The sequence below is a fragment of the Glycine max genome, chromosome 2, assembly GCF_000004515.6.
Source record: "Glycine max cultivar Williams 82 chromosome 2, Glycine_max_v4.0, whole genome shotgun sequence".
NCBI classification, from domain to species: Eukaryota; Viridiplantae; Streptophyta; class Magnoliopsida; order Fabales; family Fabaceae; genus Glycine; species Glycine max.
The window spans coordinates 14,212,618-14,236,908 of record NC_016089.4 but is presented as its reverse complement, the minus strand read 5'-3'; the positions used below and the strand labels follow the sequence as shown (position 1 = coordinate 14,236,908).

The following is a 24,291-nucleotide window of genomic DNA, read 5'->3' as shown; positions in this document are numbered from 1 at the left end:
ATTCTTAAATATTTTATATTTTTGTAATTAATACTTAACAACAGAAGTATCAATTTAGAATAGTACTTAATTTTAGAACAATTGCAATCCCGATCACTATAAAGGTATTCTTTTTTTTTTATAACTACTATATAGGGTATTCTTAAACATAGTTCAAAAGAAAATTTCAATGTTACAAGAGATAAAAACACTAATAATAAACACAGTGAATCCCTATTTCATTCAAACACAAAAGAATAATCTTAACAACATTCTTTTATCCTACCTATAGCAAATTTATTTGCAACTGTTTAATGGCTCCGATAACTTTAGAAAGATCAACACCAAGAGCAAGAACATTAGTTCCTATAACACCATAGAAGTTGACAATTGGGTTTGCAGTCAACCATCACTATTCCAGCATAGTCATGCAAGTAGTGAACTTCCACCTGTTACATAAAACAAACAATACAAATTACTTCCAAGCTTGTTATGCAAAATGGTTGACTATCTTACCTTTCCAGACCTTTGGTCAGGAACTTGAAACTAAAGATAGCCTCCAGACCAGGAGCAGGTTCATTAACAGTGATAGTTATGAAAAGCTGGAATGCACAAGCATTAACTAACATTAGTGAAATGGTCATAGGAATATAAAACTCATTTGTAGACAAAAAGACATTAAAGAAGAAAACATGAGGAAACACCCTTCAACCTCAGCCTACACATAACCATGTCCATGACAATCCCATTTTCAATCTTTAACCATGTCCATGAGAAAACTGCATAGTTTTCAACAATGTACACTTCATCTAAAATATTCATTGGACTATCTTCAGAGAGTACGTTTCTTAAATGAAAAAGTCGTGATAGTTTTACATATGAATCTCCATGTTTGAAGAAGATTCATTGGGAAAATATGTATAGTGATATCTATACATTATGATTTGGGCAATTTCAGTATAATTGGACCATGATTTGGTAGTGTTAAAAGTTTATAGGCATGAAAGTCTAACCCACCACTAAATATACATCAACCAAAATCACAAGGGACAACACAATTAATTTTAAATAGTCAAATGTTAGTTTTTAAACTATAAAACTGAAATATAATAAATAATAACTACCATCAAATCATCTTAACTTAGACACACATGTATCTTAGAATTGCTTGAGCACTCATAACACAATCCATGATGATTTTTTAGGCTCAATAGCAACAGACACACAGTAAAACATATAATATAAATAATATAAAAGGCATATTAAATTTCACCATCTTCTTGCTTAAAACATGGATATCTCCTTACTTCAACAATATCATATTGAAGGGTTCAGTCCTAGGGGCCTAGGTCTGCAATTTTCCCCTTAATCAGCAAGCATGCAATGATGCATTGTAAATGAAAGTCAATCATCTGAAAGGTTGAGAAAAAAAATTATTTGATTGAGCTAACCATGTGCAATTTTCTTTTTCAAAGTTCATGTTTTATAATAAACTTAGGCATTATATCAGCTAAAACATTTCAAAGTTCATTTGGGCATTATATCAAACACATAACTTGTAACCCATAAATCAGTCCAAAACAAATAAAAACTCCTCCTATCATTCAAACAAAATGCAGAAAGACTCGTATATCATTATCTAGATAAAATAGAGCATTGGACAATACTACACAAATACACAAATGACAGTTAATATAAATAGAACCACTACATTACAAAAAGGATAGAAAGTAACAGGTTTTAAAATAGACCATGAGTTGTTAAAAAGTCTTTGAAAATCCATTAATGTAAATATAAAATAGACCAGGAGTTCATAGATAGATTAAAAATATGTTTTATTTGTGTAACAAGCCTGAAATTCATAAATTAAAAATATTTCATATTCCACAATTTTAAAGGAACTAAATTTTATATAGAGACTTTGAAATAAGCAAAATACCTATTTCCCTGCAATCCTCCCAATAATGCTTCAACAAGCAACTTTCGTACCTTGTCTGATTTGAAAATTTAGATAAGCATGATTAGTTTCAAATCCTTGCTCAAAAGCTGATACATGGAAAACTCAACTTACATGAATAGATTCAAATACAATGAGGAGTATCTCTTCACCAACACTAATAAACTTCAAAGTAACCTTTTCAAATGATAAAATATAATTCTCTTCAAATGATAAAAGATTATTAATACAACCAAAGTAGTAATTTGATTGCCTAAAGGCATAGAAGAGTATAAAAAATTAGAAGAGTATTAGAAATTGCTCTCAAGCTTTACTCATTTTTTAAACAAAAAAACCACCTCATAAATGAGTATCGACATTATTGAATTACTACCATGTGTGTGGTTGGATTAACTTTGTGAACACAAGTTTTAGATGCAAAAGAAGAATGAAATAGAGAACAATATAAGCAAAAAAAAATTCTTCTGAAAAACAAAATTACAATATACTAAGAACAACATTTCATTGTTAGTTATCGCGTATTTGCTTTGTACTTCAAATTAGAAATGGTGCAAAGTACTTCAAATTAGTCCAAACTCAATGAATAATTTGTTTCATTAAAGCCACTGGGAAGGAAGTGAGAAGATTAGTTACCTTTTGGTATACGATAGACAAACTGTTAAATTCATCAAATATGTGATATTTGATTTCATTGCTATGAGTATCAGTAAATACTAAAATTGCTTGCTTTTGAGGGTTAACCACACTCTTTGCCACCAATACGTTGTATTGGAGAAGCCTGTAATAAACTAAGGCCCTATCACAAACATCCTTGCAATTAACAAAAAACTAATTTAACATACCACAAAGCAAATATTCAAACAATTCACTGTTACTCACGTATTTGCTTTGTACTTCAAATTAGAAATGGTGCAAAATACTTGAAATTAGTCCAAACTCAAAAATAATTTGTTTCATTAAAGCCATTGGGAAGGAAGCGAGTAGATTAGTTACCTTTTGGTATACACCAGACAAACTGTTAAATTCATCAAATATGCAAGATTTGATTTCATTGCTCTGAGTATTAGCAAATACTGAAAATGTTTGCTTTGGAGAGTTAACCACACTCTTTGCCACTAATACGTTGTATTGCAGAAGCCTATAATAAAATAAGGCCCTATCACGAACATCATGCAATTAACAAAAAGCTAATTTAACAAACCACAAAACAAATATTCAAACAATTCACTGTTAGTTGCATCGTCAAGAATCAAGACCCTATCAAATTATCATTTCTTTTGTACACAACTACACATCCTGCGATTAAAAAAACACATCTCTCAACCACCTTGCAACTATTTTAACATAGAGGAGATTGTGGTATGTTAAATTAGCTTTACTCAAACTTGTGATTGCTTGATGCAATTCATTGTTTTAACAATTCACTATTTTAATGCAGGCATGAAATCTCATCGGCCACATGTTTATGTTTATTCCAATTTTGTCAATATGAAACCAATAAATTTTCCATTGAATACACCAACACAAAAAACAATTATAGTTATTTAGCAATGAAATACAAATGCTATGCTTGCTATGATTATAATGTCATGGCAAAATTATAATGACATCAAAGGAAACTGAAGAACATATGGTAAAGTGAGGTTGACAGGTGGCTAAAATTGGACACCATGTGACAACAATGAAAGTAAGCCAAATTTATCATCAACCACATCTCCAAAGCCAGAAAATACATCCTTAAGAGATTGATCATCAACTCCATATGGAAGGCCTGGAATAGCAAAGTCCAAAATAATAAAACCATAAGAAAACTGGTGACCAAGTGTGTGGTTTGTATCCACACCTATTTTTCCAACAAAAGTGAATACCTCCAATGAAAAGCTTGTTTGAAGACATGCAACGAATGTAATTAAGCATGGATGAAACATGTGTTTTTGTGCTGCACACTCTGCCTCAAAACATTTCCAACCTTATTACAGAAGGTCACTATGCTTGTTTCCTAATACAAAAAATTGAAACCAGTTATTGTAAGGATTAATAGAATAAAAATGCATCATCATGATAGCCATAACCAGATGACAAATTCTAAAAGGTCATGAGCTTCACTTCTCAAAAAAACTAAAACAACTTTCTAGGCATTATAGTCGTCATTTGGCAGACATAAAAAAACACTAAATAAGGAAATCATAAAGCAACCTCGACATTAATAAACAGGAAATATACTTCAAAAGATGATATCGTACCTCGTTGATAGCAAGCATTTGGTTTGTTGCTCTTCTTCACCTTTTTCAATTTTCTCATAAAATACCTCATTGAAACCAAAATAAATTCAAAATTATACAAACAATCCCTAAATCGTAGAATTCAAAAACAGAGGCAAAACAATACATGGCGCAAAACATTACATCAAACATGTCAGAAAAATAAAACTGTTAAAAAGGGAAAAAAAGAAAGAAAGAGAGAAACATAGAGGAGAAGTTCAAATTGAAAATTTTGAAATTTGAATTTGAAAATAAAGTTGTTATCTATGAATTTGAATTTGAAGTTGAAGAACAATGCAAGCATAGCAAGGAACCCAGCCGAAGAATAAAATATTGCCAAAAAAAAGCGAGAAAACTACATGTGGCAAGTGATTGTTCTTTTATTACTAATAATACTAAATTACTAATTACTAACAATAACAATAGATGGATTACAGAAACTTGCTAATTGCACCCAATTTTTTTTATAAGTACACCCTACTTTTTCTTTTTAAACCTTAAATATTCATTATATCCTTTTTTTCATCTCTCACATGTTCTCTCTAACGCATAGGCAACGATATTACTGTACACACGGGTATCATATTAGTAAAATTGAAAAACACGTCTAACAAAAACACTCCTAAAATGAAGAGAATTTATGAAAAAATATAATAAATTCATTTAAAATTTAAATGAAAATACGTTTACATAAATAACATATTTACATTTTTGTTTTCTATAGTATAAATATGTAATATGTTATTAAAGATAAACATGTTTAATATTAAGGCTTAATTATAATTTTGATCCCTTACGTTTTTAAATTCATGATTTTAGTTTTTTTAATTTTTAATTATAACATTTGGTCCCCCGATAGATTATTAATTAATAATTATGATTATTAGAGTTTTAAATTAATTATAAATTAAATAAAAATTATTAATCATTAAATTTTTTTAATAAAAGAGTATTAATTTTAATGTAATGTTACTGTCTTTAGGTGCGACAATGAAGGTAGAAGATGTATTTACGAAAAAGAGAAAGAATATAGTGTTGTGAAAAATTATAATTAATAATTTCTTTATTCAATTTTTTAATAATTAATGATTTTGATTAATTTATAATAAACTTACTAATTCAATTAATTAAAATTATTTGTTAATAATCTATTATGAGAAACAAAATCACCAATTTATAAGATTAGAGTAAATAAATGTTACAATTAAAATCTAAAGAGACCAAAATCATGAATTTAAAAAATTAGAAAAAATAAAATTGCACTTTAATCTAATATTAACTTTTTTTTTAGGATAGAACCTAGGAAAAAAAATCCACTCATTTTTCTTTTATTCTTTTTCTATTACTCTCAATTCAAACAACTTAAAACTTATCCAATTTTTACTCGTTATTTTTTTCTTCTTAAAAACTTTCATCATCCAAATAATTAATTTTAAAGAAGAGAGAAAATTGTATAATCTGCTTGCTGACTGCAGTTCTCTTTTCAAACTGCAGCAGATCCATTCCAAACATACGAGGGAGGAAACTGACGAAATTTTTGAGATAACAATCCTCACGCGTTCCTAGCATGTTTCGGAAAAAAAGAACAAACTATTATTTTCAACGGTGTGTTTTTCGTGTTATACAGATTGTATAGAGTTGTATCTTATCACCTGATGTGACTATATGGCCAATTGTCTACTTAATCAACCAACCAAGACTATGTTCCTTCCAGAGAGAAAGACACACGTAAAAAATAAAAATAAACAATAAAATAACATGACACTTATATTTTTTATATTTTATTTTATTTTTTTCTTTTCACTTTACATAACTGTGCCTAAGCAAATTGATTCTAACAAAAATTAATTATAAAAGCATGTTTAAGTTTAACAATATAATAATATATTAATTTTTGTTATTGGAATAAGTTTATATTTTATTTTGTGATTGACTGAGGAAAAAAAACCCACAAAACACTAGAAATCCGGCGAAAAAGTGATAACAGTTTCATTTAGAGAAAAAGCTCTAAACTGATACCAAGGGTCCGAACAAAATTAATTGAACAATAAGCTACTTGATTAGTTTCTCTATGTTGTAAATATGATCTCCATCATTTATGAAATTCTGAATCATTCGGACTTGGAACAAGTTTATATAGTATGGAGGATTTCCCAAAAGTAAACTTTATACTACAAATACTTATAAGATACAGTTACTTACAAATATATATATTTTTATTATTATTATATCAAACAGAATCAGTAATATTTATATTTTGTTCAATTAATATTTTAATTTGAAACAAAAATTAAATACAAATAAAAAATTATAAAAGTATGAGTTTTTTTTTAACTTTTTTAAAATTAAAACAAATTTATTCGTGCTCAAATATTATGTTATATGCCAACAAAAAAAAATATTGTTATATTATGCATAAAAATATTGTTATATTATGGTGACCACTTAAATTGTTTTAATATAAGATAAAATGTTGATATTTATTTTTTCTTTCTTTTTTTGCTAAAAGCACAATATTTCAATAACTGGAAGTTATAAAACCAACTCTTGGAATATACAAATCAAGAAAGTGAATTTTATTTCTTTTAGCATTTTTTTTTTCATGTTATAAAAAAATAAGTTTTCTCCAAACACACAAATAGAAAAATGAATCCCTATTAGCATACTTAAAAATCAAAACATCTACCAATTGTGGTGGATTTTGTTGGTGTGGTTATTTAAATTTTTGATAACATCGGAGATTCTCTAACTTGTGTTTGTTTTAAAGAATAATATGTATTTTTAAGAATTATATTTTCATAAATAATTACATTTAGGAATATTATTTTCATAAATATGTTTGTTTGTTTTTTGTAATTTTAGAGAAAAATAAAAATTTATTAATTAAATGATTGAAAAATAAAAAAGTGAAAGAAATAAGTGGAAATAACTAAGTATTTAATTTCCATTCTTATAGAAACATAAGAAGATATCCACCTTTCACTATGAGAACAAGAAACACGAAAAAATATGAATACTTTATTCAAATATTGTACTAAACAAGAAATGCGATATTCTTATGTTTACTTTTTTTTGGAAATCTTTTTAATTTCTTGAAACAAATACAACGTATGGCATAAACAAGTTAAATCAATGGGTTAATAGTGTTAGTTCATAGATTAAATATTTTAATTACTTATTAATTAATAATTTTAAATATTATTTAATATTTTAAAATTTATTAGATAATTATTATTTGTTGTTTGATTAATACAGAAGTTCTAATTTTGATTTTCCTATGATTTTTAATCTGTAATCTTGAATTCTTTTTTCTTTTCTCTCGTAATTTTGATTTTCTTATTTTAAGAAATTTATAATTTTGATTCAATCTTAAATTTTGTATACATTTTTTTATATTTTAATTAATTAAATTATTTTTATAATATCTTAAATAAATGCATTGAATTTAAAACTGAATTAAAAAAACACAAATTAATCTATTAGTAACCAAGTGCATTTGGTGAAACTGAGTGGAGTATTGCCTCCACATTGATGTGAATGAAGCACAATCCCTCACTACTAGCTCTGCCTAATATGACTTATCTTGAATAGCCTTTGACAATATGGTTCATACAGACACTGGTTGTGGAAGGGACAACTCTGCTGCAACAGTAATAGGAGGATCAAAACTTGACTTAATTATAGATTTGTTTCTTAAATTATTTTAAATAATTTAATTTAATTTTTAAAATAAATTAGAAATCAAATTAATCAAAATTTTAAAAATAATTTAGAGCCTAGATTGATAATTAAGAATTCAAATTTGTGGGGAAGCATTGAAGTTAAATATTATGAACCCATCTGGTGTTGTGTGATGAACATTGGTCTGCTTCTGGATGTACTTGGGAATTGAGCCTTGGCAAGAATTTCTTCTATTGAGGTGAGTCTCTTTGAAAAAACCCAATTGTTTGAATTATAGATTTTTTTTACGTTGATTTAGACACCGAATAGTTTGAATTGTTTAACATAACTTATCATCTGAACAATTTAGATTAATATCATTTGAATTGTTTAACAATTCGTAACTGAATACCGTAAATCACTTTTATCTTCAAAATTTAAATATGCTTCTAATATCAAGAATAAATCAACGTGAAAAAAAATCTAAATTGTAAATCAATTTAAAATAATTTTTAAAATAATTATTATAAAAATCAATAATTTCTTTTGACAGAATAAAAATCAACAAACTTATATTATTATAATTGAATGAAAATATAAACAATTTTTTTTTTATAAAAAATTACAACAATTAATATTGTTAATGTAGTTTTGATTTATAATTATTTATTAACTTTTGGCTTATTTATTATTGCCTAAAATATATGTTTGGTCATTTATCTTTTTGGTAAAATTTGTTTTGATTTTTCTATCTTTTAAAAATTTCATTTTTATCTTTTATTTTTGCAACCTAACTCAATTTATCCTTCAGCTAGTTTGTCACAAACATAATTAGTATTTTAAATTTTAAAATAATTAATTTTAGCATAGCAATGATAAAAAATCATCATGATATTTGAATTAATTATTTTGGTTGTTTTATTAAAGTAATTAATTTTTGGATATATTTGTTTATTTTATTAATGCTTCAATTATCATTTGAGACCCTTGTTGCCGCGTCTAATTTAATTTTTTTTGCTAGATTTATTTATTAAATCCTTTAATTAATACTACTAGTAGTATTTGACACTAAGTTCGAAAAGGATAGAGTAAAAATTAAATTCTTGAACTGATTTTAATATTTGGCACTAAATTTGAAAAAGGATAAAGTAAAGATTGCATTGAAGAGGGGGGAAAAACAGAAAGAAGACGAGGGGAAAAGGGTAGGAAAAGACGAAAAAGTAGAAGGTAGAAATATATTCTCCTTTGTTTTGTTTTTTCCAATTTAAAACCATCGTTCCTATTCATCCTACAGTTTCGTGGTTGCGTGCCTATCGTATGGAGCTTTTTTATGGTTCGTCGTCGTCGCCGTCGCCGTCGCCGCCACCACCCCAAAACATCTCCTCTGTTTTCTCTGCCTGATTCTCACCGCAAACCCTAATTTCGCGCCCAATTCAATTATTCATTCATTCAACCAAACCATGTTTCAATGGCGGAACTTTGCGAAATCAGCGGAGGCCACGTTCTCGCGGTGGGCCCTCAAGAGGGTTTGCAAGTTCTTCCTCAAGAAGAAACTGGGCCAGTTCATCCTAGGCGAAATCGACCTCGACCAGCTCGACGTTCAACTCTCGCAGGGCACTATTCAGCTCTCCGATCTCGCGCTCAACGTCGACTTCGTCAACTCAAAGGTTCTATTTTTTTTTTCTTTCTGTTCCTCAATTTTGGGAAAATTCCTAGGACTAGGCATTGGTGGTGTTAATATTGATGATTTGAGTGAGGTATGTATGCATGCATAGGTTGATAGTAATGAAAGAAAAAAGGTGTTGGGATGTGAATGATGGAATTAAAGTAGGCAATATTGTGTTATCAATGCCCAAGGAGGCGGTCCACGACTAAACTTAAGTTAGTTGATAAAATTCTTATCGTTGATCGTGTATGCGTGTATGTATGGTTAAGGTTAGGATGTAAAGTCATGTGGGCTTGTGTAACTTCAAATTTTGGTCAGCTAGGTGAGAGATTGAATTTTCAAGTTTGGTTCTTTTTGTTGATAAATATAAGATTTGGTGAGTTGGGTCTTAGGGGGGCTCGCCAGGGTCAAGGCAGGCTTCGTGGATCAAAGAGTGGTTTCCTGATAGTGCTGTCACTTGATATGCTCCTCACGCATGTCATAAGGACTAAGAACCCGTTTGGATAAATAACTTAATTAAGGTCTTATTAATAGTTACTTATATAAAAGTACTTATGTATGAGTTTGTTTTTATATTTGAAGGGGAAATAGGGTTAAATTGTTTTTATACAATCTATAAGCTGCTTTAGCTATCCTAGAGAACTTATTGAAATAAGTTGAAAATAGCTTATGGACATATCATAAGCTATTGTCATAAGTTTTCCCAAACACATACACAGGTGCTTGTTTTATATGTTAAGTCAAAATAAGTTGTGCATAAGCTCTTCCAAATAGAGCCTAAGTACATCAAATAGTGCTAGTTGTAGGAATAGTGTGAATTCTTCATGTAGGGTCGGAAGTTTCATCACAATGTAAACTCTAAGATTATTTTATAGAATTGGAAGGTTTTCTCAGCTGAAAACCATCAAGAGTAATTGTTTTATTTTTTATGTAGGGTTGGAAGTTTTATCACAATGAAAACTTAAGATTATTTTTATAGAATTGGAAGGTGTTCTCAGAGTAATTGTTTTATTTTTTTCATTAGCTTATTGCTTTCCTCTGCTAATGTTTAACAGTTTGGCAAGACATCATCCTTAATGGTTAAAGAAGGTTCAATTGGCTACCTGTTGATTAAAATGCCTTGGAGTGGTAAAGGTTGTGAGGTTGAAGTGAATGGACTTGAAATAGTAGTTTCTCCATGCACAGATAAAATGTCAACTAGTGAAGGTGAAACTTGTGGCTTGGATGATAGTGACAATCAACACCTCAAAAGCTCAATGAGGACTGAGCATGAAGTATTAGATGATGCTCAGAAGTCAACTTCAATGGATGTTCATGAAGGTGTTAAAACTATTGCAAAGATGATAAAGTGGTTGCTCACAAGCTTCCATGTTACAATAACAAATATAATTGTTGCATTTGATCCATCCTTAGATAATGAAGAAAATAAAACACATTGTCGTCATTCCTTAGTTCTTCAGATTTCTGAAATACAATGTGGAACTAGTCTGTCTGAAGATGCCAATTCAAATGTTGATGTCCTTGGTATAAGCCGGCTAACAAACTTTGTAAAATTTCGTGGAGCAGTTATTGAGCTTCTCAAAATAGATAATGAAGATGTATACTTTCAACATGAATCAGGAGCAGGATGTGGTGAACCTGTTTTGGGGTCAAATATAGCAACATGTCCAATCATGACTGGGAACCAAGGTGGATTTAGTGGAAATATTAAATTAAGTATTCCTTGGAAAAATGGTTCTTTGGACGTTTGCAAGGTGGATGCTGATGTTTGTGTTGATCCCATAGTGTTAAAGTTTCAACCTAGCACTATTAGATGGCTATTGCAGTCATGGGAAACTCTTAAGAATCTGAATAAGGGTGGAAAAGGTTGCACAAATCACAACTCAAGAGGATCTGCCCAATTGAATTCTACATTGTTCTGTCATTCATCAACTTCAGTTTCTATTACCAATGCTCCCAGTGAGATGATGACTGCTAATGGTAGTTTGACAGCTGATTACACTTCTTTAACCCAACCTGAAACCCTTGCTGAAGATTTACTTCCTGCGGCTCATCTTATATCCAATTGGGTGCCATTGTCTACTCATATAAATCCTAAAGATGGTATTCAAGAACCTGATTTTGGGGCAAGGTAGGTCCTTCTTTTTCTCCTTTTAAATGTTATCATTGTTAGAGAAGCATTTAATTGAAATAAATTGCTATTGGCAGTCTCTCTGGAGACCTTGACAGATCACAATTCTGAAAATCTTATTGAGTTTGGCCAATTCACTTCACCTGACAATCTAATAATTAAAATTTTCCCTTTTGCTCCATGTTGTTGAATAGTAAAATTTCCTATGCTACTTTCTGATTAAAATTGATCTTCCCCTCCCAAAGAGAAAAAGAAACACTCAATTTGAAAACTTTGAAAATTTTCTAGTTTACTGGATGTATGTGTTACAGATGAGTCTAAAAACTTTAACATGGTAGTATAAATTAATTTGTGTTCACTGTATTATCAATGAAACTTTATGATTACTCTCAGGTAAACTTTATAATTTGTGTATGTTGTGCAATTTTACTTAATGTACGCAATGTTAACACATATCATTTCCTTAGGATAGCTATTATGTACATTATAGCTAAATCAACTATGTATTATTAGCAGTTTATAGGTCTTCCCTACATTTATTGACTCTGAATCTGTTGATATGTTATGGAAATTCCTGCAGTGTGGACCAGTTTTTTGAATGTTTTGATGGAATGAGAAATTCTCAATCAGCTTTAGGGAGCAGTGGAATGTGGAATTGGACATATTCAGTTTATAGTGCTATTACTGCTGCATCCAGCCTTGCTTCTGGATCTTTGCATATTCCATCTGGTACTTGACTTCTCAAAGCTATTATTTTTAGTTGTTAATTTGTTATGGAAACTTTATATCTTGTGTTTAGTTCAAACTTTATATGTACTGTTCACTCTTGCATAGTGCATCTTTTCATGTCTGTATACAGGGAGACTACTTTTTCTAATGTTTGTGCTGAACAAATAAGCATACAAAATATATACTGTTTCCTTTTGATTGTTTGTCTGTTACTAATGTTGTTTATGATATTAATAAACAGAACAGCAACATATGGAAACCAATCTCAGGGCTACTTTTGCTGGAATATCTGTTGTTTTGTCCTTCTGCGTTGATGAACAGAATAATTTTTCTGACCCTGAAATCGGTCACAAGGTTGGATTACAAATTGATTATCTTGGTGCAGAGTGCAATGACATTGTTATTGCTTTGCAGGTAAATTTTGCTTCTATGCTTTCTCCCAAACCCCCTTGCATTCTCTTTACCCATGGCTTCATGCTTGCATTGTGATGCCTATCTACCTATATCTACTTTCTCATACTTGTTTTTGAATAAATTCCTCCACTCTAACTCTAAATGCATTGTAAACCCATTAGGTATGCCCTCAAGGTATGACTCTTAATGGAAAGGTGAAGCATGTAGAAGTTGCTAATTTCTTGAACATTGGAATTGATGCTAAAAATCAAAGTGCTTTGGTTCAACACCTACAAGCTAAGGTCCTTGATGCTCTCCCTTCATCTACCTCTTACAATGTAGATTCACATTCATTAATTGGGCCAGTTGCAACAGATTTTCCATTTGGAAATAATGATTGCTTGTTGAAAGTTACATTGTTCAGAACTTTTGGTGTCACAAATTGCAAATGTTCAACGCAATCAAGTTCATCAGATGGTTGTCAGAAAGGGATGACATCATTCTCACTGAACTTGCCCCCATTTATTTTCTGGGTAATCTTTTCAGTAATAAATGTTCTCTTGAATCTCATAAAGGAAGTTGAAAAATCACTTGAAATGCATAATAAAGTAAAGGAAATTCTGTCTGAAGTCTCAGATTATAAGTGTGGATCATCTCAGAGTGATATGAAGGAAGGTTCTGGTCCCTGTGTGACATCTTTCTCCACAACAGAATGCTTGCATGGTGATATATCAATTTCTAATGCAAGAGTGATACTGTGTTTTCCTTTTGGAAGGGATAGGGATCATAAAAATTCATTTTCCTGGGAACAGTTCATTGCTCTTGATTTTACTTCATTGTCACCTTTGAACAAGGGTTGCACTCCAGATTATAGTCAAACTTCAAATGCAAGTTCGAAGAAAAGGTTTCCTTCAGTAGCTGCTCAATCTTTTCAATTGAGTTTCTATGATCTTGACATCTACTTGATCACATCAAGTAATGAGAATGGTAGAATCACTTCCTATGATGTGCAGAATGAGAAATTTTCTGCTAGCTGCTTCTTTTCTATTTTTCATAGAAGTGGATGTTTCTCTGTTGTTCGTGTTGTTTGGCAGGGGGGTCAAGTGACTGGTCCTTGGATTGCTAAGAAAGCCAGATTATTTGCCAATTCAGAGCAAACAAGGGGCAAAGATGATATTGGAGGAAGGGGGTATGAGTTTGCATCTGCATCAACAGTGAAAGATATGGAAGATTGGAAATCTCAAACTCAACAAGAGATGATTCTAAGCTCATCATTTCTCATGCATGTCCATCTATCTCAAGTTGTGATTAATGTGAATGATTCAAAATATAAAGGCATACATCACATTCTACATCAGATGCTGAATGCATTGGCATGTGTGACTTCTAAGGAAGCCAATATTGAGAAGGAATCTTCTGTCTCACAATCATCAGTATTTTTGGAATGTGATTCTCTAGAAATTCTTATTAGTAGGGATACATCTGCGAGTATCAAAAGTTCAATCAAGAGTGAAATTCCTGGAATGTGGAATCAATTCAGGCTGAAGGTTCAAAAGTTTGAGTTGCTGTCTGTCACTAATACTGGTGGTGTTAAGGCTGTGAGTTTTTTCCGATTAACTCATGGTGAAGGCAAGTTGTGGGGGTTTGTCACCGGAGTTCCTGATCATGAGTTTCTTCTGATTACTTGTAGCAACTCCTCTGTGAAGCGAGGTGATGGAGGAGGTTCTAATGCATTATCTTCTAAATGTGCTGGTTCCGATGTCATTTGTCTCTCTGACCCAGAGATTTCCCATAGTATTACATCTGTAACTGTCAGTTGTGGTACGGTTTTAGCTGTAGGTGGTCGTTTGGATTGGTTTGATGCAATATTATCCTTTTTCAGCTTGTCTGCTTCTAATACCAAAGATGCAGGTGATACTAGTATGCCAAAGAAGGAACAGAATATCTCTTACACGACTTATTTTGTTCTCTGCTTGATTGATATTGCTTTGAGCTATGAGCCTTATATGAAGAATCTTGTAGTTCAGAGTGAACTTAATTCAGAGTCTGGCTGTTCTTCTATCAAAAAAGATACGAGTGAACAATGCGTTTCATGTTTGTTGGCTGCATCCAGCTTAACTCTTTCAAATTCATCTTCGAAAGATACAGTTGGAAGTGTTTTCCAAATCAGAGTGCATGACCTGGGGCTTCTTCTTCATTTAATGTCAGAACTGAATTCTTTGTCTGGCATTTATAGTGTTGAACATCTTCAAAAGACTGGTTACTTTAAAGTTGCTCAGGAGGCTTTTATGGAGGCTATTTTGAAAACAAACTGTGCTAGTGGTCTTCTTTGGGAACTGGAATTATCTAAATCTCACCTTTCTGTGGAAACTTGCTACGATACAACTGCTACTCTGATTCGTTTGGCTGCTCAACTTCAGCAATTATTTGCACCTGATGTGGAGGAATCTATTGTGCATTTGCAGAATAGGTGGGATAATGTTCAACAGGCACAGCAAAGGAATGAATTTAAAAATGAAAATAAGAATCTCAGATTTGATTCGATGTCTGCAACTTCTAAACAGTACTCCGCTCAAACATTTTCAACCGATGGATCTAGTATAGCTGGCTTGATGGATGAAATATGTGAAGATGCATTTCAGGTAAATAACAATAATGCGCACCAATCTTATCCTTTTGAATCAGGGTTTTGCATGCCACTTGATGGAAGCTTAATTGAGGTTGGTCAGATGAATTTGGATGAGCCTGAAGTTCTCTCTCATGAATTGACTTTGACTGAGTCAGTGTCTGTGATAGGACCAGAAGGTAGTCACACTTCATATCTGCAAGAAGGTTGCTTTCCAGAGATTATAGAAAGCTATTGTTTGTCTGACTTACGCCCTCTGTCGGAGCTATCTTTAGGTATACATTCTGATGAGCTTTCTAGACACAAACTGAGGAATGTGGAACATAGAGAGATTGAAAGAGGAAGTGGTGGATGGTATGGAGGCACCTCTCTAAAAGTATTAGAAAACCACATTTCAGAGGAAAGCAAACAAGCTGGACCATTAAAGGTTGTAGATCATCATGGCATGCTTTCATCTGATGGTAGTTCATCATATGGTGAGACTTGTGGACGTGTAATTCTTAAGAAAATTGATATAAGATGGAGAATGTATGGGGGTTCTGACTGGCTTGACTCAGAGAAAAGTGGACCGCATTCTGGGAGAGACACATCCGTTTGCTTGGAACTTGCATTGTCTGGGATGAAATTTCAGTATGATGTATTTCCAGTTGGTGGGCTACGTGTATCTAAGATGTCTGTCTCTGTTCAAGATTTTTTTCTGTATGACAGAAGCCAAGATGCACCTTGGAAACTGGTAATTTTGAAAGTTTAGTTGCTTTAAATTACACGGCTTTACATCAAACATCTTTAAACTTACAAGTTCTAGATTTTGATATTTCTGTTTTTGAATTGAAAGGTATTAGGATATTATCACTCAAAAGGCCATCCTAGGGAATCTTATTCGAGAGCATTTAAATTGGACTTGGAGGCAGTGAGACCAGATCCTCTTACTCCCCTTGAGGAGTACAGGTAAAGCGATATAATACCATTGGTGATGGTATAATCTATCCCTTTGCAAACCTTATCATTAGTTGTGACTGAAAATAGGCAGACTGGTTTGGGAATTGCTTCAACTTTCTTCAAGTAGTTGTAGTCCTTATAGCTAGGCAACTAAGTCTTTTTGGCTAAAATATAGTATCATGGTGATGACTTGTGATTGCCAGGTTCCTCATAGTTTTACATGGCAGTTACATTGTTAATTACAATTTTCGTGGCTATCTATTTATTTATGTTGTTATATACATGGAGATATTAGATATCCTGGTCTTTCTTCAGAACTAAAGTTCAGTTGATGACAGCATTCCCTAAAACTTTTAAAATAATATATAGGAAAAATGAAGTATGACGTTCCTCATACATTACATGCTTTTCTTTCTTCTTTTCAGGTTAAATGTTGCTATTTTACCTATGCTGTTACACCTACATCAAAGCCAGCTTGATTTTCTTGTTAATTTCTTTGGGAGAAAAAACACATTGAAGGATCAGTTTCCTAATAGTTGTCAAGATTTGGAGGGTTCAAAATCATTGCCTGAGACGACTCAGAAAAATAAAGATCTTGCATTTCATTCAATTGCACCAGAGGCACTGCTTCCCTATTTCCAGGTAAGTTGTGTTCTATAATGATTAACTTTATAATTTCTTGTTTTGTTATATTTTTGGACTGTACAGTGTTCTGTACTGCAACATGATGTAAAGAAATATGGAAAACCCAATTATTATACCAATCAATCCAGTTTCTACACTTAGCTGAAGAAGTGTTATATTCAATTGAAATGTTGCTCCCATCTATATCGTAATTGTGTTTTGGTGAGAATTAAGTTGAAGAAACACTTGCGATCTAATACTCACCTTAAACTCTATTTAAGGCATGTTAATTTGATAAGCTTTTCATCTAGCTGGTCATATTAATATATTCATATTTTAACTTTGGTTTCAGAAGCTAGATATATGGCCTATTAATGTTCGGGTGGATTACAGTCCCAATCGTGTAGATCTAGCAGCATTAAGTCATGGAAAGTATGTAGAACTTGTAAATCTTGTCCCTTGGAAGGTAAAATTTTCTCTTCAACTTTCGATTTAATTTCTTTCTTATTGTTGATTAAGTTTAGATAAAAAAATGAGTCCATCCCAGCTTTATAGGCCCGGGTTGTACTTTGCTTTCTTACTTTTGTTTTCTAAATTACCCATATTATCACCTGATGGCTCAGTGTTGTAAAGAGTATAACATCAATTTTTGCTATTTTATTGGGGTGAGTATAAGTGGCAGATAGGTATTGTTTTTTACAAGTAATTTACAGGACAACTCTGTTTCCTTATATTTGTCCATATCAAAACATTGTTTAAATAAACCATTCTCTTTTAAACTGATCTTGTTGTGCATGTCTACTCAGATATAAGGATTTTATATGCTGTCGCATCGGCACTCCTGGTTGTGTACTCTGAAAATCATATAACTAGCATTGCTGACCCTTTTTATTTCCAATAATGTGAAAATAAATCATTTGTTGCTAAAGGTTATTAGAGTATACTTACTCCACCAAGTGTTTTTACTTTGTGTATTTTGTTTTCTATTATCTTTGAGCTGTCAGTTAACTGATAGTTAGTTATAGCTCTAACTAGAGTTAGTTTGTAAGCTGGCTGATTCATCTCTTTTCCTCATGTGGACTTGGTTGAGGGGATGGGAAAGGGACTTCAAGGTTCCTTTCCAGTGTTGGTCTTCAGCAATGCCTCTAGTCTTTATTTAATTAATGTTTTCACTGTAGGGCAGGGTTGGGGCATGTTGTTTGTTGTTTGTTTTTGTTCCTGCTCGTATAGGATCCCTTCCCTTTATATCTTGTAGTACCTCTGGTACTTCTTATTATTAATATAAATTATCTTTGCATTTCAAAAAAAAAAAGTTTGTAACAAACAGGGCTAGTTTACAGTTAGACTTCAAGTCTCTCTATATATAGAGATGACTCTATTCTTTGTAACTTGCTTTTTCATTTTTCTGATCAATGAGAAACCAGAGTTTCTCAAACTCTATTAAAGGTGAAGCATAAATATAAAAATTGGTTCTTGGGAGTTGGAACATGTTAATTGAATTCTATGATAATATGTTTGTATGTTGTCCCAGGGGGTTGAGCTTAACCTGAAACATGTTCATGCTTCTGGCATCTATGGTTGGGCCAGTGTTTGTGAAACTACTGTAGGGGAGTGGTTGGAAGATATATCTCAAAATCAGGTCTGCTAACTTGGTTTATATTCCTTGGAGATGTCAGGATTACTTTTTAGCTCTCTTCATATATAATTTTCAATTTGTAGATTCATAAAATACTGCGGGGGCTTCCTACAGTACGGTCATTGATTGCAGTTGGGGCTGGTGCTGCTAAGCTGGTTTCATCACCAGTACAGAGCTACAAAAAGGAGCGGAGAGTGCTCAAGGGTGTGCAGAGAGGTAGGTTAGATTGATAGATATTTCTCTGCTGTTTTACCTGTATAATTTGGCTATGTACCAGCTAATAAAAAGTAAGCTACAGCAGTAGAACTTTATCAAAATATTTATGTGAGATATCTGTTGGTAATGTAACATTTTCGAAATTCAGTCCCAAGAACCACACCATAAAAGCTAGCTGCTGTAGTTGGAGAGCCCAAAGTTTTAAAAAACCCCACACTAAAATCCATAGTTCCAATGTGGGACTCCAATCTCACATCTTGCAATCGGATCCTAACATCCCATCACACTTTGCAGCCCCAAAGCCCATGTGGTCTGGTTGTGTACTGGCCATTTGACTATAATCCCAAGTGAACACAGCAATGCCTGGTGTCACCACCTGTGCTGCTCGATTGCAATTGAGAGACATGGTGAACTCTGGTACCAATTGATAATAAACTTGGGAGAACCATACCACAAGCTAACCATTGTAGTTGGAGGGCCCAAGGCCTTATGAATCCCATACTAGAAACCATACATTTAATGTGGGACTCAAGGCCTATACCTTGCAATTGGATCCTAACAACACTTAAGTCTGATTGACAATATCCTAATTTGATAGTCTTAGCAGATCACTTACTTCCTGATGAAACTGTTATCTTCATTTGTGTACGACAGACTTCTGTTATCACTGAATCTAATTTGATATTCTTAGGGATTAATTGATTCTTTCGAGTTTGTTGTTTAACTATGGCTAATTTACATATTTGTTATTTATTTATAAAATTGTGGTGGACATTTTTAAATTGCAGAAGGATTTCCTAATTGCTTAGGTTATATCAAAAACAGGTTTTGATTTACATTTTAAGAAGTTTAAAGTTTGAGTTTTTTTTTTTATTATTAAGATAATAAGTGGTTACCAAACCACTCTTTACACATTGTTAACTAGTTGATTGGTTGTTGCTAAACTATAAATATTTTTACTTAAGAATCCCTTCTATTCTTAAATAATATTCCGCAAAATACCCTCTAAATGTCTGCTTTGGGGTTGCAGGGCATGTTAGGCCCTATATTGACTGGTACAGAAGCTTTTCATTCGTAAATTAGTAGTTTCTAGTTGCGACAACTCATACAAATTCATTTTTGTGGTTCCTTTTGTTGGCACTTCTGAAGCTTCCATTACTAAATTCAGTTTTTTAAATCCTTTTGAATGATTATAGAATTGTTTGCGTTATTTTCTGGACCACTAAATTCTAATGTTAATTTGCTCTACTCTGGATTGGTTTATATTCTAATGTTTAAAAATAGGTACGATGGCATTTCTTCGAAGCATTTCTCTTGAAGCTGTTGGACTTGGAGTTCATCTAGCTGCTGGAGCCCATGACATTCTGCTCCAAGCAGAAATTCTTGCAAGCATACCCTCTCCAGTTCCTCTGCCTGTAAAAGACAAATCGAAAACAGATGTTCGATCTAATCAACCTAAAGATGCTCAAGAAGGAATTCAACAGGTGAAATGTCAAAGATATTGAGAATGATATGTTGCTTTATGTCAACTTCTTAAACATGTGTTACTGTTACATGAAAGGACAGAAAAAAAGCATGCCCTCTGTAAATAAACACAATCTAATCTGGATAAATTGCTTGCATCACATAATGTATGCTTAGATTAATTACTCATTCCCTTGTAAATAAGGAACATGGATGCTTGGACGATAACAGAAGTTCATTTTGTTCTGTAATTTTTTCCTTGACTATGTTAAGGTTATTTTTCTTGATTTTACAGGCTTATGAGAGTCTTAGTGATGGCTTGGGAAAATCTGCTGCCGTGTTAGTTCAGAACCCCTTGAAAAAATTCCAGCGAGGTTCAGGTGCAGGACCTGCCTTGGCTGCTGCTGTTCGAGCAGTTCCTGCTGCTGCCATAGCCCCTGCTTCGGCTTGTGCAAGTGCTGTACACTATGCTCTTCTTGGATTCAGAAATAGGTCTGTGATAAAGCTCACTTGATTTTAAATGATTCTTTTCTCAGTCAGCAATTTCTTGCTCACCAACTTCTTCTTTCCAAAACTAGATATAACCAGTGTTTTTCTCCCTCCCCCTTTTCAGCCTTGATCCCGAACGTAAAAAGGAGTCTATGGAGAAATATTGTCCAACACAACCCTGGGAAGAAGACTGATTAATGGTGCCATTGGTGAGATATTACTGTGTTTGTACTAAAATGACATTAGAATTTTAAGATTTTGTTTTTAACTCTGCAGATTATTATGTGAGGATTGAATAGTTGATTCTCTTGCTTCCCTGACCAAGCAGATTCAGAAGAGCTTTTTTTTTTAATTTGCTGGGCAGTCTCCCGCGTATCATGTGAGTTAGGCCTCCTTTGTTAATAGAAGATAAGAAAAAATATTGAAGTTAATTGCATATAAAAGAATCTTTGGCTTATTAATTTTGAATGTCATCTCGTAATGATTTGATAGGTGCTATCAAACTAACATTTATGCTTTTCTCATTAAAATGGATGAGATACCTTTTGACAATAACAATTGATTCCTGAACTTTGTTTTTGGAAATAGTACTTTTAGGTAATAGAATCGTCTGAGCATCTGTGACTTCTCTGTCTTATGCATAATAGTGTTATCTGTGTCTCGTTTCCCACTTCTGAATATGTGCTTTGGCTGCAGATGTACAGCAACAGAACCAGTCAGCTGATTCTTTTCTACCAGATTCAGAGTAACTGTAAATATGGGTGGTGCTTGTTAATCATATTCTTATTCAAACGGATGTCATTGTAAGTATGATGACCCCATTGGTGTAGTTAGATGTACATAATATAATATCATTCTTTGAAAACCTTGATATTCTTGTATATTGTCTTTATTTGTTGTAAATAGTGTATCGTGCTTAATACTCAGCAATGTCCAATCTTTTAATTTTACTGTGTTCAGTACCAGAACTGTTGATAATATAGTTCTCTCAATGATGTGGTAACTATATGTTGCCAATGATTGCTGGGAATGTTTTTCCCATGTAATAACAGTAAATAAATACTTATTTATTGATAATTTCTGATTAATGTAAATTAATTGATTTTTTTACCGTGAATATTTTATGCTGGATAGGTACACTATGAGTATCAGATTTCTATTATTTCTTGTTGGCTCCTGACGATACTAGAAGGCCTCAATTGAACTTTGGTTTCAAATTCCTTACAACGAAAATCATGTTTTTGCTAGAGAGGCGTGTACTGAAGGAGTCCTTTGGTGAACTTATTCTTTGTTTGGAAGTGTGATATTAGTAAGACAGGATACTGATTTATTTATATGGTGTGTAAGTGCGGATTTGGCTTCTGAAGCATATGTTTGAAAGTCAAGTTATAAAGGAAAATTGGGGGAGGATGATAAGTTTTTCATTTTTAATAAGTATTCTCTAGTTGATTTCTAAAATAAAAGAAGTAAACTGATAAATTAGAAAAAAAAAACGTTTTATTCTTAATTTATTTTTATAAATATTATATCATTTTATTTAAAAATAAAACATTGTCACCGATCAATAAAAAAAGGAAGACATTAGTATCCCTGAATTGGATTGATAAGACCTAAGAAGGTAAAAAATAAGGGGATGAACCTGTGAATTAAGCAAGGAGAAGCTACGATAAGAAGAGTAAAGAGACTTAAGGAGCGTCTTCACTTGATCACAGACAAGCTCTAGACCTAAAGTGGGAGAAGAAGAGCTAAAGATGGTGCACATGAAAAAGGCCTAACGTATAGAGTGGGTGATAGAGGAAGTGGAAGAGGAAGGATAGCGGAGAATAACTTTTTAAGGAAAAAATGAGATAGAGAAATTTGAGAAAGAGGAATAAAATTTGAATGGTATTTAGGAAAACTCATTGAAAAAAAAAGGAGAAAACATGTATTTAATGATAAAAAGGTTGCAAATATCAATTTTCTTTTATTTTATTAAAGTATTTTTTGATCTATAATTTAATTGTAGTAAATGAGTTGCTTGACATATTTGACCTATAAAAGATGCTAATTAGGTGTCCAAGTTTTAATCATCTATTAAATTTCTTTTTAGTTTACATTGTAATTTGGTCCTTTGCTAATTTTTCTTTAAATTAGGATTAGCTCTTTGCTTTATAATTAGGGTTAGTCTCCTTGTGTGAGTAATACCTTGGAATAAACACTATAAATAGATATACAATCTCTCTCATTTGACAAGTTGAATAATATTGAGAAATTACTCTTGTTAGAGTGCGAGTAAAGCATTGAATCCTCTTTGGAGATTATCCAACTAGAACCTCTTAATTTTATCAAAGATTTTCATGTTTTTACATAGGTATAGCAATGGAGAGGGATGAAGGCGGGTTTAGTCTCCCCACCTCCATCCTCGAATCCCCAAGTCCTCCCAGTCCCCGCCCTCGATCCCCATCAAAGTCCAAAAATTAGACCCATTCTCGCCCTGTCTCGTCCTTGATCCTATCTTATTTTTTATTCATAAAAATGGGGAAAAAATAGTACAATTTATTTTTTGTAATTGGACTAAATCTATAACAATATGCTAAATTAAAATTTCAAGTAAAAATTGTTTGATTTCATTTATTTTTGGATAGCTTAAAGAAATAGTGTTCATGACATTTTGTTTATCAATGTTGAAGTTTCAAGTGCTTAACAACAAATCAAGTAAAAATTGCTTGCTCTCATTTAGTTTTTGAGCTCAATGTGAAATTAAGTAAAAATTGCATACAATTATAAGAAAAACAATAATTTCATATATAAAACAAGCATTAATCCATTAAAATTGTAAGGTTATAATAGTAATTTAAAATATTTATTATATTAAAATAACAGTGCGGCGAGGACAGGAGTGGGGATCAACATACTCGATCCCATCCCTAAACCTGACTTTCTCTATCGGGACAAACCCAAATCTGATTGTAACTCCGATCAACTCGATTTTTTCCCATCAAAGTCAGGACAAGTTTGGGTTAATTCCTGTGGGAACAGGTATACTTGACATGCCTACTTTTGCGGTGATTCTTTACTTACTTATCATTTTTCAATGAGTGTGGTGCCCATGCCACTCTTTCATCTTACTATTTTCATTTTGAACTTTTGTTTAACCTATTTTTTTCCCTTTTCATTTATTTGCTAATTTATATTGTTTTGTTGTTTTAATTCTCTTGTAATTATGTTTTGCACCATTAATATAATATTGTACTATTGTTAATTTAAAGCTTTGTGTTGCTTTCTCGTCTTCTTTTATCCCTCTTTTTTCTTCCTATTTTTGTAATTTTAATTTCAAGATAATCAACTAAATGACTATCTGTAAAAATAACATGAATTGATTAGGATCATATCAAAAATTCATTTCTTCATTAATTTAATTTCTTTAGCCAAAGTCTTAATTTTATCATAGAAATTAAATTCATTATCAAGGTTTTTTTAAAAGAAATTTATTACCAAGAATTAATGTATTTCTTCTTGATTAATCATTAATTTTACAAATA

At 32.0% G+C, this 24,291-nt stretch overlaps 1 protein-coding gene across 6 annotated transcripts; it reads left to right on the top strand.

The window, feature by feature from the left end:
- The first annotated feature begins 9,078 nt into the window (after nt 1–9,078).
- LOC100805552 (autophagy-related protein 2) lies at nt 9,079–22,180 on the top strand. Of its 6 annotated transcripts, none has more exons than XM_006574952.4 (16): nt 9,079–9,524; nt 10,579–11,654; nt 12,235–12,383; nt 12,625–12,797; nt 12,959–16,135; nt 16,238–16,350; nt 16,767–16,983; nt 17,318–17,431; nt 18,497–18,604; nt 18,685–18,817; nt 20,102–20,301; nt 20,577–20,773; nt 20,895–20,970; nt 21,047–21,149; nt 21,467–21,573; nt 21,905–22,180. In XM_006574952.4, exons 1-13 carry the CDS (start codon nt 9,318–9,320, stop codon nt 20,962–20,964), a joined length of 5,934 nt encoding a protein of 1,977 aa, XP_006575015.1. In that variant the 5' UTR covers nt 9,079–9,317; the 3' UTR covers nt 20,965–20,970; nt 21,047–21,149; nt 21,467–21,573; nt 21,905–22,180. The 6 variants fall into 6 exon arrangements, with proteins under 6 accessions (XP_006575015.1, XP_006575013.1, XP_014622418.1 ...); XM_006574950.4 differs by having other exon boundaries at nt 20,895–20,979; XM_014766932.3 differs by having other exon boundaries at nt 20,895–20,979; nt 21,017–21,149.
- Nucleotides 22,181–24,291: the final 2,111 nt, after the last annotated feature.